This window comes from Oryctolagus cuniculus, chromosome 1 (genome assembly GCF_051225735.1).
Source record: "Oryctolagus cuniculus isolate XC-2025 breed Fujian yellow rabbit chromosome 1, ASM5122573v1, whole genome shotgun sequence".
NCBI lineage: Eukaryota > Metazoa > Chordata > Mammalia > Lagomorpha > Leporidae > Oryctolagus > Oryctolagus cuniculus.
The window spans coordinates 97,780,725-97,795,666 of record NC_142867.1 but is presented as its reverse complement, the minus strand read 5'-3'; the positions used below and the strand labels follow the sequence as shown (position 1 = coordinate 97,795,666).

At 40.0% G+C, this 14,942-nt stretch overlaps 1 protein-coding gene across 3 annotated transcripts; it reads left to right on the top strand.

Moving 5' to 3' along the window:
- Positions 1-352: 352 nt before the first annotated feature.
- Positions 353-13,252, top strand: MSANTD4 (Myb/SANT DNA binding domain containing 4 with coiled-coils). Of its 3 annotated transcripts, none has more exons than XM_008261977.5 (3): positions 353-582; positions 10,283-10,905; positions 11,090-13,252. In XM_008261977.5, the coding sequence occupies exons 2-3, from the start codon at positions 10,444-10,446 to the stop codon at positions 11,663-11,665; spliced, it is 1,038 nt and encodes a 345-aa protein (XP_008260199.1). In that variant the 5' UTR covers positions 353-582; positions 10,283-10,443; the 3' UTR covers positions 11,666-13,252. The 3 variants fall into 3 exon arrangements, with proteins under 3 accessions (XP_008260199.1, XP_017199104.1, XP_017199105.1); XM_017343615.4 differs by having other exon boundaries at positions 353-634; XM_017343616.4 differs by having other exon boundaries at positions 528-925.
- Positions 13,253-14,942: the final 1,690 nt, after the last annotated feature.

Below are 14,942 nucleotides of genomic sequence, written 5' to 3'. Positions count from 1 at the left end.
GGTCATAAGGAAGTCACCGGTGACCTTTGGCAAGGACAATCTCAGAAGAACGGTTGGGGCCAAACGAGGTCGCAGTTGGTTGAGCAGCAAGTGATGCTAGCCTAGGGAGCGGCTGGAGCAACACGAGCCTCCCACTGACTCTCTGCCTTTACAGGTGAGGGTCAAGGACAGGCGAAGAGTAGGAGATGGAGCTGCCAGTGCCCCAATCAGGCGGAAAAGCGCAGCAAGCTCATCGCCAGGGGCCAATCTTTTCCTAAAGCGCACCTGACTGACAGAGCCGCGCGCCAAAGACTAGCGCACAGCGACAGGCGAATCGCGAGGGGGGCGGCATCCAGGGCACTAACCCGGAACCGGTTTGGGACTCGATTCCCATTGTGAGGCCAGGCCTGGGGCGGGCTCCCAGCCAGAATGGCAATGCCATTTGGCCCAATGCATAAGCCGCATCAAGTGAGCGGCAGCTACTTGAGCCAATGCGTGACAGCAGAGGGGGCGGGCAAAGTTAGTGGGCGGGGAATCGTTGAAGCATCTTTTTTTCTAACCCCCCTTAGGGGCGATCTTGCGGAGGTGCCGCCGGGGCTGCAGGTGAGCGGATCTGTGTGGGAGGAAGCCGCCAGAAGCGACGGGTCTGCGGACGGTGGGTGCTCTCGCAGCGGGGAAGGTCCCGGCGAGGTTAGCGGCAGGTGGCTCGCGTCACCGCTGCGGGCTTTGGCGCTGGCTTTGCGGCGTAGCGGGACTACGTCTCTCGGGAGAAGTACCACAGGCGACTGTCGCCTGACTGGGGAGGTGACGAGGCCCCACGCCGCTGAAACAACACTGTGGAAGTTTCTGGGCACTTAGGACTCTCGTTAAATATCCCGAGAGCGGAATCTCTCCCCAGTTTGCCCCGACTTTCCCCACAGCACCCTCTTCGCTGGGAACGAGTCAGGTGCGCGCCCGTGGCCTCCCGGGAATCTCGTCTTTGCTGCTTCCATGGGAGTGGGCGACGCGAGGGAAGCGGCGGGGAGGGCGTGAAAGGTGCTTTGGTAACTGGCAGCCCTTCGTAAACTTTAGTTATTTGCCTGCCGCAAGTTTTCGAGTAGCCTATTTGGCAGGGAAGTGAATTTCCTGTGGGAATGTGGGGGAGGGGCAACTTCACTTTAAAGAAGGTGGGGCGGGGGGAGTTGGCAGATTTGTGAAAACTTTTCTCTCCGAGCTACTTTAAATCCCCACCCCCCTTTCCGCCCCAATTTACTGCCTGATTTTTCTCAGCTGGCTTAATTTTAGTAACCCATGGGGTATCGAGGAACTTTGTTCTCAGATGTTAGTCCTTGTAAAAAACCGCAGGCTTATACGCTATTGGCAGTAAATCTTCACAAAGGATTCTGAAAGGAGACCACATATCTTTCCTATTTCCAACTGGTGCAGAACGTTTTTGAGATGGGATTTAAGGAAAATGGCTGTTTTCTTTGATTGGGTATGGATGGTGTCTAAGGTGTAGGTATTTCAGTTATTAATTACCTCCTGTAAAGACAGGGACAGCAAGCAGTATAAAAAGGATAGCATATGACATCTACATTTCATGAGGGGCTGTATCCCCAGCACCAAGACTAGTGCTTGGTACATTGTAGAAGTTCAGTAAATATTGTTTTGAAACAATTATTGGGGAATGAACAGCATAGGTACACTGGTATATATGACATGGTTGCATAGGTAACAAAATATAGAGGAAGCAGAGAAAGGCAACATTCTTGGAAACATAGCTCTTCTCTGTGTAAGCATAGCTACCAAATTTTGGTAATTCAAGATGCATTGGCTCTGGGGCTTTCTTGCACTTAATCAAAAAATGTCAAGTTTTCAGTCCAAGGTTTTCACATAAATAAGCCAAGATCTCTTAAGATGGACCTCCGTCTCATTTTCATTGAGGTTAAAAATGCTGAAGTGCATATAGATCAGTTAGGGACAAAGGGATAATACTTTGTAAGGTAGAGGTATGGAGTTGTTGGAGGAAAAATGGGTTTTGCCAACAGCAAAAACAACTTCCAGACTTGACAAACATATCGACTCAGTGGTAGATTTTAAAGGACCACTGTTTCTGCCATGTACCAATAAATTTACAACCCTCTAATTAGTAAATTGATCTCAGATTCCAAGAATGTCAAGATCTGATGGTGGTATCTACATAAGTTAGGATTATCTGACAACTTCAAGTATTTTTATTATATGCTTATATTTTGTTTATATACTAGAGTTTATATTGTAATAGTGCCTCCATATGAAAGAGTAACCTGCTTGAATTTCAAAAATGTGTAAACTGTCACAGATACTTGTTTCTTTCAGCACATTTTCACAAAGTATAGCTAATAATTCCTATTTTTCAGCTTTAATTCTTAACGCTTCTTCCCTTTATTTCTGTCCCTCATTAGTTTACTTGTTTTATTTTTTTTTTAAAGATTTATTTATTTATTTGAAAGAGTAACACAGACGGAAGGAGAGGCAGGAAGACAGAGAGGTCTTCCATCTGCTAGTTCACTCCCCAATTGGCTGCAACGACCGGAACTGTACCAATCTGAAACCAGGAGCTTCTTCTGGGTCTCCCATACCAGTAGACTTGTGCCATTTTCTACTGCTTTCCCAAACCATAGTAGAGACCTGGGTTGGAAGTGGAGCAGCCTGGACTTTAACCGGTGCCCATATGGGATGCCAGCACTGTGGGCAGAGGTTTTACCAGCCATGCCACAGTGTCGATCCCTCAAAGTTTACTTGTTTTATAAAATGAATATCAAATGCTAATTTCTTTCCCAAACCTCCCTTGATCCCATCAAGGATTTCTCCTTCTGAAGACTCAGGATACATTGTTAATACTTCTTTCTTGTTCTTTTTAATATATTTACATTATTCATTCAGTAAAAACTTGCTATGTTCAGGTACTGTGGTAGGGAATGGATAATAACTGACATTAGTGTGAGCTTACTATTATCTTAGGCATTATAAGCTTCTTAATTGGATTATCTTGATGATTCAGTCATCATGAGTATTATTTTTATTTCCATTTACAGATGAGGAAGTAAGTTTAAAAAGTTAAGTAATTTACTTGATCATTGAGCTAGCAAGTGGTGGAAATGGCATATAAGCCTAGGTGGTCTGATCTTAGTTTACAGAGTCCATTACAATTTTTTCATGTACTTTATTTAAAAAAATGCATCTACTAGATATTAATTATTTAATACCAGAAGTAATGTATTCACCTTCGATCCCTTATTGTTTCTAATGTAAAAATAAACCATTGTTATACAGCCTAATAGTGGAAGCATATAGCAAAGACACTGGACTTAACAGTAGACATTTAAGCCTAATGCTGAAGGCCGAATAGGCATTGGCCAGATGAAAGTGCAGATACCATCAGATTTGGGGAAATGGACTAGAAGAATACATGTGTGATAGTCCTAAGGCAGAAATCATGACAGAGCTAAGTTGTCCAATAGAGTAGCCAGTAACCACATGTTGCTGTTGAGCACTTGAAATACAACTAGTCAAAATAGAGGTGTAAAATGTAAAGTATAATATATTCACCAGGGCTGGCGCCACAGCTCACTTGGCTAATCCTTCGCCTGCAGCGCCGGCACCCTGGGTTCTAGTCCCGGTTGGGGTGCCGGATTCTGTCCTGGTGGCTCCTCTTCCATTCCAGCTCTGCTGTGGCCCAGGAAAGCAGAGGAGGATGGCCCAAGTGCTTGGGCCCTGCACCCTCATGGGAGACCAGGAGGAAGCACCTGGCTCCTGGCTTAGAATTGGCATAGCCCGCCGGCAGTTGCGGCCATTTGAGGGTGAACCAACGGAAGGAAGACCTTTCTCTCTGTCTCTCTCTTTCTCACTAACTCTGCCTGTCCAAAAAAAAAAAAAAAATCCACCAGATTTTGGAGACCATATATAAAATAAAAATGTGAAATATGTCCTTAATGTTTATATTGATTACACATTAAAATTAGAACATTTTGAGTACATTGAGTTCATTTTTACTTATTTTGCTTTACTTTTTGAATGGGGCTACTACAGGATTTAAAATTACATGCACAATTCTCATACTCCTATTTCTCTTGAATGGTGCTAATCTAGAATTTTGAGAAATTATAGAATAACTAGTAATGTTTGCACAGAGAAAAGGTAGAGTGGTGAAGTGGTGAAGTAAGTTGGAGGTTAGTGTCAAAGATGATGGATCAACTGGAAAAGGTAGATATATAGGAATATATATAGGAGTCTACAGTAGGACATATAATAGAAAGAACAGGGAGAATAAACTTCTTAAGTACAATAGAAAGTCTGTGAAATGTTTTTAAGCACTCATTACATACGAAGGTACTTTAATAGAAAATGGAATTAGATAAGCTTAGAGCAGAATGTTGGCCTAGTGGTTAAGCTACTGGTTGGGATACCAAATCCCGTATTAGAATTCTTTAATTTGATTTTTGGCTTTGCTTCTGATTCTGGCTTCTTTCTAATACTCACTGTGGGAGAGAGCAAGTGATGACTCAAATAATTGGGAGACCTGGATTGAATTGCTGACTTTGGCCTATCTTAACTCCAGTTATTGCTGGTATTTGGGCAGTGAACCAGTAGATGGTAGTCCTTTCTCTTCCCCTCTCTCCATCTCTCTCACTTCCCCTCTCGGTCTCCCCTTCTTCTCTATCCCCTCCTCTGCTACTCAATTCTTCCCCCTTCTCTCCCTCCTTTCCTTCCTTTCACATTTTTTTAAGAAGATAAGTTTATTTTGGTGCAAAATATTTTGAAATCCATGCAGATTTTTCATAATGCATTTCCAAGAACTTTTTGAAGTACCCTTGTGAAAAAAGCAATCTTAATAGTTGTTACTGATAGATATTCCTAATTCAATCCTAATTCTTTCTAATAAAGATTAGATGTTCAATAACATCATACTCTCCAGAGAGGAGTCCATTTCTTCTGGTTTTTTGTTTGTTTTGTTTTGCTCTGTGTATGTGTTTTAAGATTTATTTACTTGAGAGGCAGAGTTACAGAGAGAGAGGTAGAGACAGAGAAATCTTCCAACTGCTGATTCATTTCCCAGATGGCCACAGCGTTACCCACTATGCCATAGTGCTGGTCCCTCCATGTTTTTTTTTTTTTTTTTTTTAAGATTTATTTATTTATTTGAAAGAGTTACAGAGAGAAGGAGAGGCAGAGAGAGAGGCTCTCCATCCGCTGGTTCACTCCCCAGATGGCCGCAACCGTTGGAGCTGTGCTGATCTGAAGCCAGTAGCCGGGACCTTCTGGGTCTACCACATGGGTGCAGGGGCCTAAGGATTTGGGCCATCTTCCACTGCTTTCCCAGGCCATAGCAGAGAGCTGGATCGGAAGTGGAGCAGCCGGGTCTAGAACTGGCGCCCCTATGGGATGCCAGCACTGTAGGTGACGGCTTAACCCACTACACCACAACATCAGCCCCCGCTCCCCCAATCTTTTTAAGTCTAAATTGACTTAAGCTTGAATTTCTTTGATGGATTTCCAACAAATAGGAGTGAGAATTGGTCCTACAATCAGGCATATTTTTCTTGCATCTGAAATATCAATTTGTTGGGCATATTTTCCCCAAGTTCAACTACTTTTATTTGTACTATAAATTTTTTGTGGCAGATAGATGTTTTCTTAATGATCTCTGAAAGAAAATTTCTTAGCAGCTACAGTAGTTGCACTCTTTGTGCCTTTCTAAACACATTTGAGTAAGTAGACTTAAAGCATTGATTTTCCAACACAGTGACTCTCACTCCTGGCTTCAACTGAGTATTATCTGAAGAGCTTCTTAATCTCCCATTGCCTGGCCCTATTGCAAGGTTGCTTTAATTGGCCAGAGATTGGGACTAGTTATAGATTTTTCTTTAATCTCCTTAGGTGATTTCAATGCACTTTAAATCAGTACTATCTGATAGGTTATCCCCTAGATACATGTGCTATTGCGTTCCTGAAATGTAGACAGTACAAAATGAGATGTGTTGTAGCCGTAAAAATATACACTGGATTTTATAGATTTGGTGGAAAAACAGTAATGGAAAAATCAATCATTAATAATGTCTGTATTGATTTCATACAGTGGCACTTCAAAAAGTTTATAGAGAAATGGAATTAAAAGTTAAGTTTATTTTGTATAAGACTTTGGAAACTCATGCATTGTTTGTATGCATTTTCCACAGTTTCCCAATATCCCCAATGTGCATGCATTTCAAAATTTTTTCACACCAAAATAAACATCTGTTTTAATTTCATATTTCACAAATTTACGAAGTTCTGTCATATTACAATACTATTGAATATATAAAGTAAAATATAATTTGTGAAAATTCAATCGGTTTTGTTTTTACTGTGGATACTAGGAAATTTTAAATTATACATATAGGTACATTATATTTTCATTGGACAGTGCTGATCATCTCCACCTTGTTACAAACACCAGTAATATCAGCATCATCTGGGAGTTTGTCAGAAATGTAGAATCTCTGGTCTCACCCAGACTTGCTGAATCAGAATCTGTATTTAACAGGATCTCCAGGTGATTCCTCTACACGTTAGCTTGAGAGACTTTATGATAACATCTTCAGAATATTTTAATTTCATAATTTTTCATTGCAGAAGTGGGTATATTTGTATATTCACAATTTCCTGTTTCTTCATTTGTATTTTAAAATAAGTTACCCATATGGCTTTTCTGTTTTCAGTTGTCTTCATTTTTATAATTTTATCTCTGTTAATAGTTTCAAGTCACTGCTTTTTAAATTAATATGTGGGTGGTATTAGTATCTATGTAAGGCATGTAATATGTTTGTTAATACTTACATGCTATTATAAACATGATTGTTTTGGAAGGAATCCCACAAGTTTGTTCCTATTAGTTATGTTGACGGTAGAATGAGATTTTTACTTCATTTTGTACCTTTATTCGGGTTATTTAAATATGTTTGTATAGCTTTTTTTTAACTCAATAGATGGGAATAGTGAATTTATATGACTTAAAAAACTGTATTTCCCAAGCCGACACTATAGCATAGCAGGTAAAGTCACTGCTGCAACCGTGGTCTCCCATGCGGGTGCTGGTTAGACTCCCGTCGGCTTCATTTCCAATCCAGATCCCTACTAATGGCCTGGGAACGCTGCAGAAGGTGGCCCAAGTGGTTGGACCCCTGCTACCCACGTGGGAGACCCCAGTGAAGCTCCTGACTCCTGGCTTTGGTCTGGCCCAACTCTGGCTGCCGTTGCAGCCATTTGGAGAGTGAACTAGTGGATGGAAGATGAATCTCTCTTTTTCTCTCCCTCTCTCTGTCTCTCTCTCTCTCTCTTACTCTGCCTTTCAAATAAATAAAATAAATATTTAAAAAACATATTATTTCCTGTAATAAAAATCTCTCATGAGTAGATTTTTAATGTAATGTTAATCACCTTGAAGTGAAATAAAGCAAATGTGCTATGGGCTAATAGATAGCCACATGGTCTAGGCAGAAATGTCTTGTGTCTAAGCTTCCTATACCTAGTGATTGGTGGTAGACAGTAATAAGCTTGTCAAACATAGCATATTTTGGGTCTGGGTTTATTCCTAACTTGAGTGTATAGGTTACATGCCAAGACCTGCACATTTCCTTTCACACTTTTGTTGGCTGCCTTAATTTTGATATCTAAACAGGGATGATGATATGCAGTGATATAGCCATACTCTAATATGACATTTATTGCATATGTGTCATTGTTTAACTTATATAGTTATTTATCCAGTCTCCTGTTGATGAATATTTGTATTTTTACCATGCTTTTATGTTAAAAATATGATAATGGTTTTTAAGTGATTCAAAAAGTTATCTTTTTCACATTGTAGATACTTAATTTGATATGAAATTTGGTGTAACGTTAGTTTTCTGTTCTGTTTTTAGGGACATTTAACCTGCTTGTTCCATTTTTAAAAATTTTCTTTGATAACCTGCTTTTATGATTACTGTTGGTAGATTCTGCCTAAAAAACAGTATTGCCTATTTTCATAAAAACTTTTTATTAATATAAAGAGAACAGATTTTATACATTCTGTAAGTACAGTTCCAAGAACACAACCACAATTCCCTCCCCTGCTCTACTCCAACCCCCTTCCATCCTCTCCTGGCTTCATCAATTTTTGCAAAGACATAATTTTAATCCAGTGTACATTCACAGGTTTAATTTCCCACTAATCATAATATTTACCAAGTAAAAGTAGGCAGACCAGAGTACCACAGGAGTATAAACAAGGGCCAAAAATGAGTCATATTTGAAAATGGCCATTTTATTTCTATCCATTTTTTGTGTTGTATATTAACTGTCACATATCAGAGAGAATATATGTTATTTGTCTTTTGAGACTGGCTTATTTCACTAAGCATAATGGTTTCCAGTTGCATCCATTCTATTGCAAAAGATAGGATTTCATTGTTTCTTCTAGCTGAGTAGTAGTCCATAGTTTAAACACACCACATTTTCTTTATCCAGTTATCATTTCATGGACATCTTGGTTGATTCCATATCTTAGCTATTGTGAATTGAGCTGCAACTAACATGGGGGTAAAAATAACTTTCATATGCTGATTTCAATTCATTTGGTAAATTCCCAGGAGTGGGGTGGCTGGGTCATAGGGGCAGATGTATTTTCAGATTTTTCTCTAGTAATTTGATTGTATCAGAATGTAAAGTTGGGTTCATTTTGAGTTGATTTTTATATGAGGTGTAAGATAGCGTTCTTATTTCATACTTCTGCATTTGTAGATCCAGTTTTCCCATCACCAATTGTTGAAGTCTGTCCTTTTTCCAGGGAGTGATTTCAGCTCATTTGTCAAAAGATTAGTTCATCGTAGATGCGTGAATTAATTTCTTGGGTGTCTCTTCCATTGGTCTATATATCTGTTTTTCTGCCAGCTCCAGACTATTTTGATTAAAACTGTCATGTACTATGTCTTGAAGTCTGATACTGTGATGCCTCCAGCTTTGTTTCTGTGGTTTAAGATTGATTTAGCTATTCATGATCACTTGTGTTTCCATATAAATTTTAGCATTATTTTTTTGTAGCTCTGAAGAGAATGTCCTTGGTATTTTGATTAGGATCACTTCAAATCTAAATTGCTTCTGGTGGGATTGATAATTTGATAATATTAATTCTTCCAATCCATGAACATGAAAGATTCTTTTTTTTTTTTTTTTTGGTGTCTCCTATTTATCTCTTAATGGTTTGTTGTAGAGATCTTCCACAACCTTGGTTATATTTATTCCAATGTATTTAAGGTTTTTTTGTAGCTATTGTAAATGGGACTGATCTTATAAGTTCTTTCGCAGCCATGGCATTGTCTGTGTATGTAAAGGCTGTTGATTTTTGTGTGTTGATTTTTTATCCTTCAAATTTACCAAACTCTTTTCTGAGTTACAGTAGTCTCTTAGTGGAATCCTTTGGTTCCCTTGTAAATAGAATCATGTCATCTGTAAAAAGGGACAATTTGGCTTCCTCCTTTCCAATTTGTATCCCTTTGATTTCTTTTTCTTACCTAATGGCTCTGGATAAAATTTCAGGACTATATTGAATAGCAATGGTGAAAGTGGGCATCCTTGTTTGGATCTGGATCTTAGTGGAAATACTTCCAGCTTTTCACTATTCAATATGATGCTGGCTGTGTGTTAGTCATATATTGCCTTGATTATATTGAGGAATGTTCATACCCAATTTGCTGAAGATTCTCTTCATGAAAAAATGTTGTATTTTATCAGAGTTGAGCCAATCCAAAGTCAGGAACCAGGAGCTTCTTCTGGGTCTCCCATGCGGGTGCAGGGACCCAAGCCCTTGGACCATCTTCCACTGCTTTACCAGGTCATCGCACGGAGCTGGATAGGAAGAGGAGCAGTTGGGACATGAATGGGCACCCATATGGGATTCAGGCACTGCAGGAACAGCTTTGGCGCGCTACATCACAGCACCAGCCCCGGTGCCAATAATCTGTCTGATTGTGTGCATCTAAAACATCACCAAAAATGTGTCCATCCCACATCTTTTTGTTTCCAATCACTCAGGTGAAAAACAGAATCTATCATTTGCTGCTGAAATGGAGGTCAGAGAAAACAAAGTTCAAAACAGTAGAAGATGAACTCTAAAAAACTGTGCTGGCAGACAAGAGAAGTAGACAATTTTGAGCAATATTTAGAGCATTTTACATTTCTTTTCAAAATTATATAGCTTATTGGGTTGGCACATGTTACAAAAGTTGCAGGCCAATTGATTGATTTTACTTTTTTTCCCCTTTAGGAAGTAGCCACCCTGCCTCTGCTGCTAGATGATCGGAAAGTTCAGTGATTTGGACTAAGTGCCAACAAGGGATTTTCTGTCATTGGTTTTTGTGCTTGCGGCATTCCTCAGATTCTTTTCACGTCCACGTGTACTGTAAAAACTACATTCAGGTTTTAAACATGAAGCAATTGAAAAGGAAAAGGAAAAGCAATTTTAGCGTTCAAGAAACTCAGACACTTTTGAAAGAAATTACCAAAAGGAAAGAAGTCATTTTTTCTAAGCAGCTCAACACAACAATTAACGTGATGAAGCGAATGGCCTGGGAGGAGATTGCACAGTGTGTGAATGCTGTAGGAGAAGGAGAACAGAGGACAGGGACGGAAGTGAAAAGAAGGTACCTGGACTGGCGTGCGCTTATGAAGAGAAAGAGGATGAAGGCAAACATTAAGCTGGTTGGGTCAGGGTTTCCCCTTCCCACCTCCGATTTAGATGACTCTCTTACTGAGGACATTGATGAAAAGATTGCCTTCCGAAATGATGCAAATTTTGACTGGCAAAATGTGGCAGATTTCAGAGATGCAGGTGGATCCTTAACAGAGGTCAAAGTGGAAGAGGAAGAACGGGATCCCCAGAGTCCTGAAGTAAGTATTAACCTGTGAGCCTCTTTATGTTTTTTAGTTATAATCCAGGAGTGGTTAAATTCTCAGACTTTCTTTCTTGCTTCCATACAAGGTCATTCCATTTGTTTTCTCTTTATGTCATTAATATTTTTCTTCCCATCTGAAAACAACCTTGAGTTTAAATCGCTTTACTCTTTTCTCTCAGTTTGAAATTGAGGAGGAAGAGGAAATGTTGTCTTCTGTCATACCAGAGTCCAGGAGGGAAAATGAACTTCCTGATTTCCCCCACATTGATGAGTTTTTTACCCTGAACTCGACACCATCTAGACCTGCATATGATGAACCCCATTTGCTTGTAAACATAGAGAAACAGAAACTAGAACTGGAAAAACGACGACTGGATATTGAGGCTGAACGACTGCAGGTGGAAAAGGAACGCCTGCAGATTGAAAAGGAGAGGCTGCGGCATTTAGACATGGAGCACGAGCGGCTTCAGCTGGAGAAGGAGCGGCTGCAGATCGAAAGAGAGAAGCTGCGGTTGCAGATAGTCAATTCGGAGAAGCCATCTTTGGAAAATGAACTTGGCCAAGGGGAAAAGTCCGTACTTCAACCACAGGACATTGAAACAGAGAAATTGAAACTTGAGCGAGAACGCTTGCAACTGGAAAAGGATAGGCTGCAATTTTTGAAGTTTGAATCAGAGAAGCTGCAGATTGAGAAGGAGCGCTTACAAGTAGAGAAAGAGAGACTTCGGATTCAGAAGGAGGGACATTTACAGTGACCTTCTCAGGTCTCCTTTAGCAAATATTTCTAAATTGTAGGTTTTTCTCATACCAGGAGATAGAAAGATGGTTACTGGATTACCTGTTCTCCCCCCACTCCCTGTGTCTAATGTCAGTGTTTTCCATAGGAAAAAGATAATTATACGTGGGTAACTGTATGCTTCTGTAGTATATTATATATTAAAAAAAAAAAACCCTTTTGTGCCCCAGCATAAACAGTATAGCAGAAACTTACTGTGCTAGACTCTAAGTTAGGAATATTATAGTATTTGTGCACCCAGAGTTTACAATTATATCTATGTAAATTCTATCCCAGTGGTTCTCAACCAGGAGTGATTTGGGCCCCCAGAAAATGTTTGGAAATGTCAGGAGACATTTCTGGTTTTTAAAACTGGGGTAGAGGCAGGTTGATACTGGCATCTAGTGTGAAGAGGCCAGTGAAGTTCCTAAACGTCTTGTACACAGCACGTCTCCCTCACAGGAAAGAATTTCCCAACCCAAGATGTCATTAGTGCCAAATTTGAGAAACACTGTCCTTAGCCTAACTGCACCTCTATAGCTATGTTTTATAGTTTTAGAATATTAAAATTTCAGATATATATGTGGGTAGGTATTTAAATGGCTAGAAACTTTAAACTACGAAACACTGTAGTGTACTGAATATGGAAAGTGGTGAAAATTATAGATATTTTATTCCCATGTTTTCATCTTTAAACAGCTTTCTGAGGTTCAGAAAACGGTGTAGGGAACATCCAAAACTGCCTAAAATGATTCACTTTGAGAACCAGTTTGTTCATCTAGCTATGGATGATTTAGAAGCAGTATACGATTTTGAAGCTTTAGTTCCCTGTCTTTTTTGAATCCATTGTCTTAGTTTTAATACAAAAATTGTTATTTCAACCATGTAAGTGAGTCACTGAAGCTAGTGAAAGTGACACCAGTATAAAAATTGTACCAGTAGCCCATGAACTCAAACCTGAGTGAGTGAGTTACTTTTAAAATAAATAATAGCAGCTATTTTGGACTTTGGGGTGGGTCCGTATGTCCTCTGCATCAAATGATAATGATGTTAAAATGATCATCTCTGTAGCTGTGTTATGGATTGTTGGAAGCACTTAGCACACACAGTCTGACATGGAGTAATACATGAGAGTATTATCTTGTTATTCTTGTATTTTCTTTTTGCCCCCCCCCCCCCCTCGAGGAACAAAGTTTGTATCTTAAGTTGCTTTGGTGTTTATTCTGAAACCAAGGGCTTGCCTCACCTGGTGATTTGCCTCTTGTTCCCTGTTCTCAGCAATGCGGGTGATTCTGATGCATCCTCCAATTGACAGTGGCTGCACAAGACCATTTTCTGTTTTCTGATTTACAGGACTGATATGTAGCTTTAATAAATCTCTTCTCTTGAAAGATATTACTTTGATTCTACAGTGGTTCCTTTTTAATTTAAGAATGGCCTAAAATCACGTGTTGACATTTGAGTATACGTATGCAAGGGAAAAAATACACTTCTGCTTATTTACCCTGATGTTGAAATAGTGTTATTTTTCTATAACTGCAATAAATGCTTCTTCTGTAGAAATAAATTTGCCTGTCTGAAAGTTTATTTCATGTGATGCTCATTGTACTAAGTGTAGAGATTAACAAACCTGAGTCCTGTTTTGGTAAGTGGGGCAGGGGCTTAACATTTGTACTAGTATTCAGCTATGCATTAATACATTATTTTATTTATTCTTCGACATAATTCTTTTTTTTAAACAAAGTATATTCTTTTTATGCATTTTTTTTAAAAATATTTGAAAGGTAGAGTTATATATAGAGAGAAGAGACATAGAGAAAGGTCTTCCATCCACTGCTTCACTCCCCAGAGAGCTGCAACAGCTGGACCTGAGCCAGTTTGGAGCCAGGAGCTTCTTCCAAGGCTCCATGTGTGCAGGGGCCCAAGCACTTATGCTATTTTCGACTGCTTTCTCAGGCTATAAGTAGAGAGCTGGATTGGAAGAGGAGCAGCTGACACAAACTGTCATGGATATGGGATGCCAGTGCTGCAGGTGGGGGTTTATTCTAAGCCACAGCACTGGCCCCATCAATATAACTTGAGCTAAGCCATGTTATCCCCACCTTTTATAAGAAAGGAAACGGTGCCTCATCAATTTAATTAACTACCTGAAAAATACCACCCAAACATCAGCATTACCTGAAAAATACCACCCAAACATTAGCATAAGTGCTCAAAGGAGAAGTTGTAGTGGAAATTGATAGGTATAATTTTTTTTTTTTTTTTGACTGAGTTAAGACAGAGAGAAAGGTCTTCCTTTTTCCATTGGTTCATCCCCCAAGTGGCCACTATGGCTGGCATGTTGCGGCTGGTGAGCTGCACCAATCCGAAGCCAGGAGCCAGGTGCTTCCTCCTGGTCTCCCATGCAGGTGCAGGGCCCAAGAACCTGGGCCATCCTCCACTGAACTCCTGGGCCACAGCAGAGAACTGGACTGGAAGAGGAGCAACCAGGACAGAACTGGCACCCCAACGGGGACTAGAACCCGGGATGCCTGCACCGCAGGCAGAGGATTAGCCTAGTGAGCTGCGGCGCCGGCTGATAGGTATAATTTTAAGTATTCTAGCTTTGCTATTTGCTGCTTGTCCGTCATTGAACTTGCCCTTCCACTTGAGTTCCTCACTTGTTAAATGGGATATTGGTACTTGCTATGCTAGTGCTCTCTAATTTGTTTTGTTTGGTGTCTTTAAAGAAAACGATGGTTATAAAGTATGTAAACTGTAAAATGTTACTTAATGCAATGTGATATTAGTGTCAGGTTTTAATTTCCTAGGCAAAGCATGAAAATAACCAATAATTAATTTTCTATAGAGCACTCTAAATTTCCTGGAAGAAACTAAAGAAAACAAGCCAAAAAAGAAGCATAATGTCTACTAGGGCTTTGGCTAAAGTGCCCTGGATTTCTCACACCTGTCCAGGGCAATAGGTTAGGTTGGTTCACTACTCTAAAAAACCACGTTGCTGCATTTCTGAGGTGGTAGGTTTCCTCAAATGAGTCATGTTAGCCATTGCTGTACGTAGAATAATCCCTCCAAAATTGGCTGGAATCCGCTGTTTACTGTGCCCATGCTTTTAAAAGAAATTAGGCTGCGCTTGATGGAACAGTTTTGATCTTGACTAGGTTCTTATGGTCTATCTGCTGGCTGGCAAGTTTGCGTAGCCTCTGAGGCTTATTTGGATATCAAGTGGATGAGCAGCAGGGCTGAACTTCCTCATGATA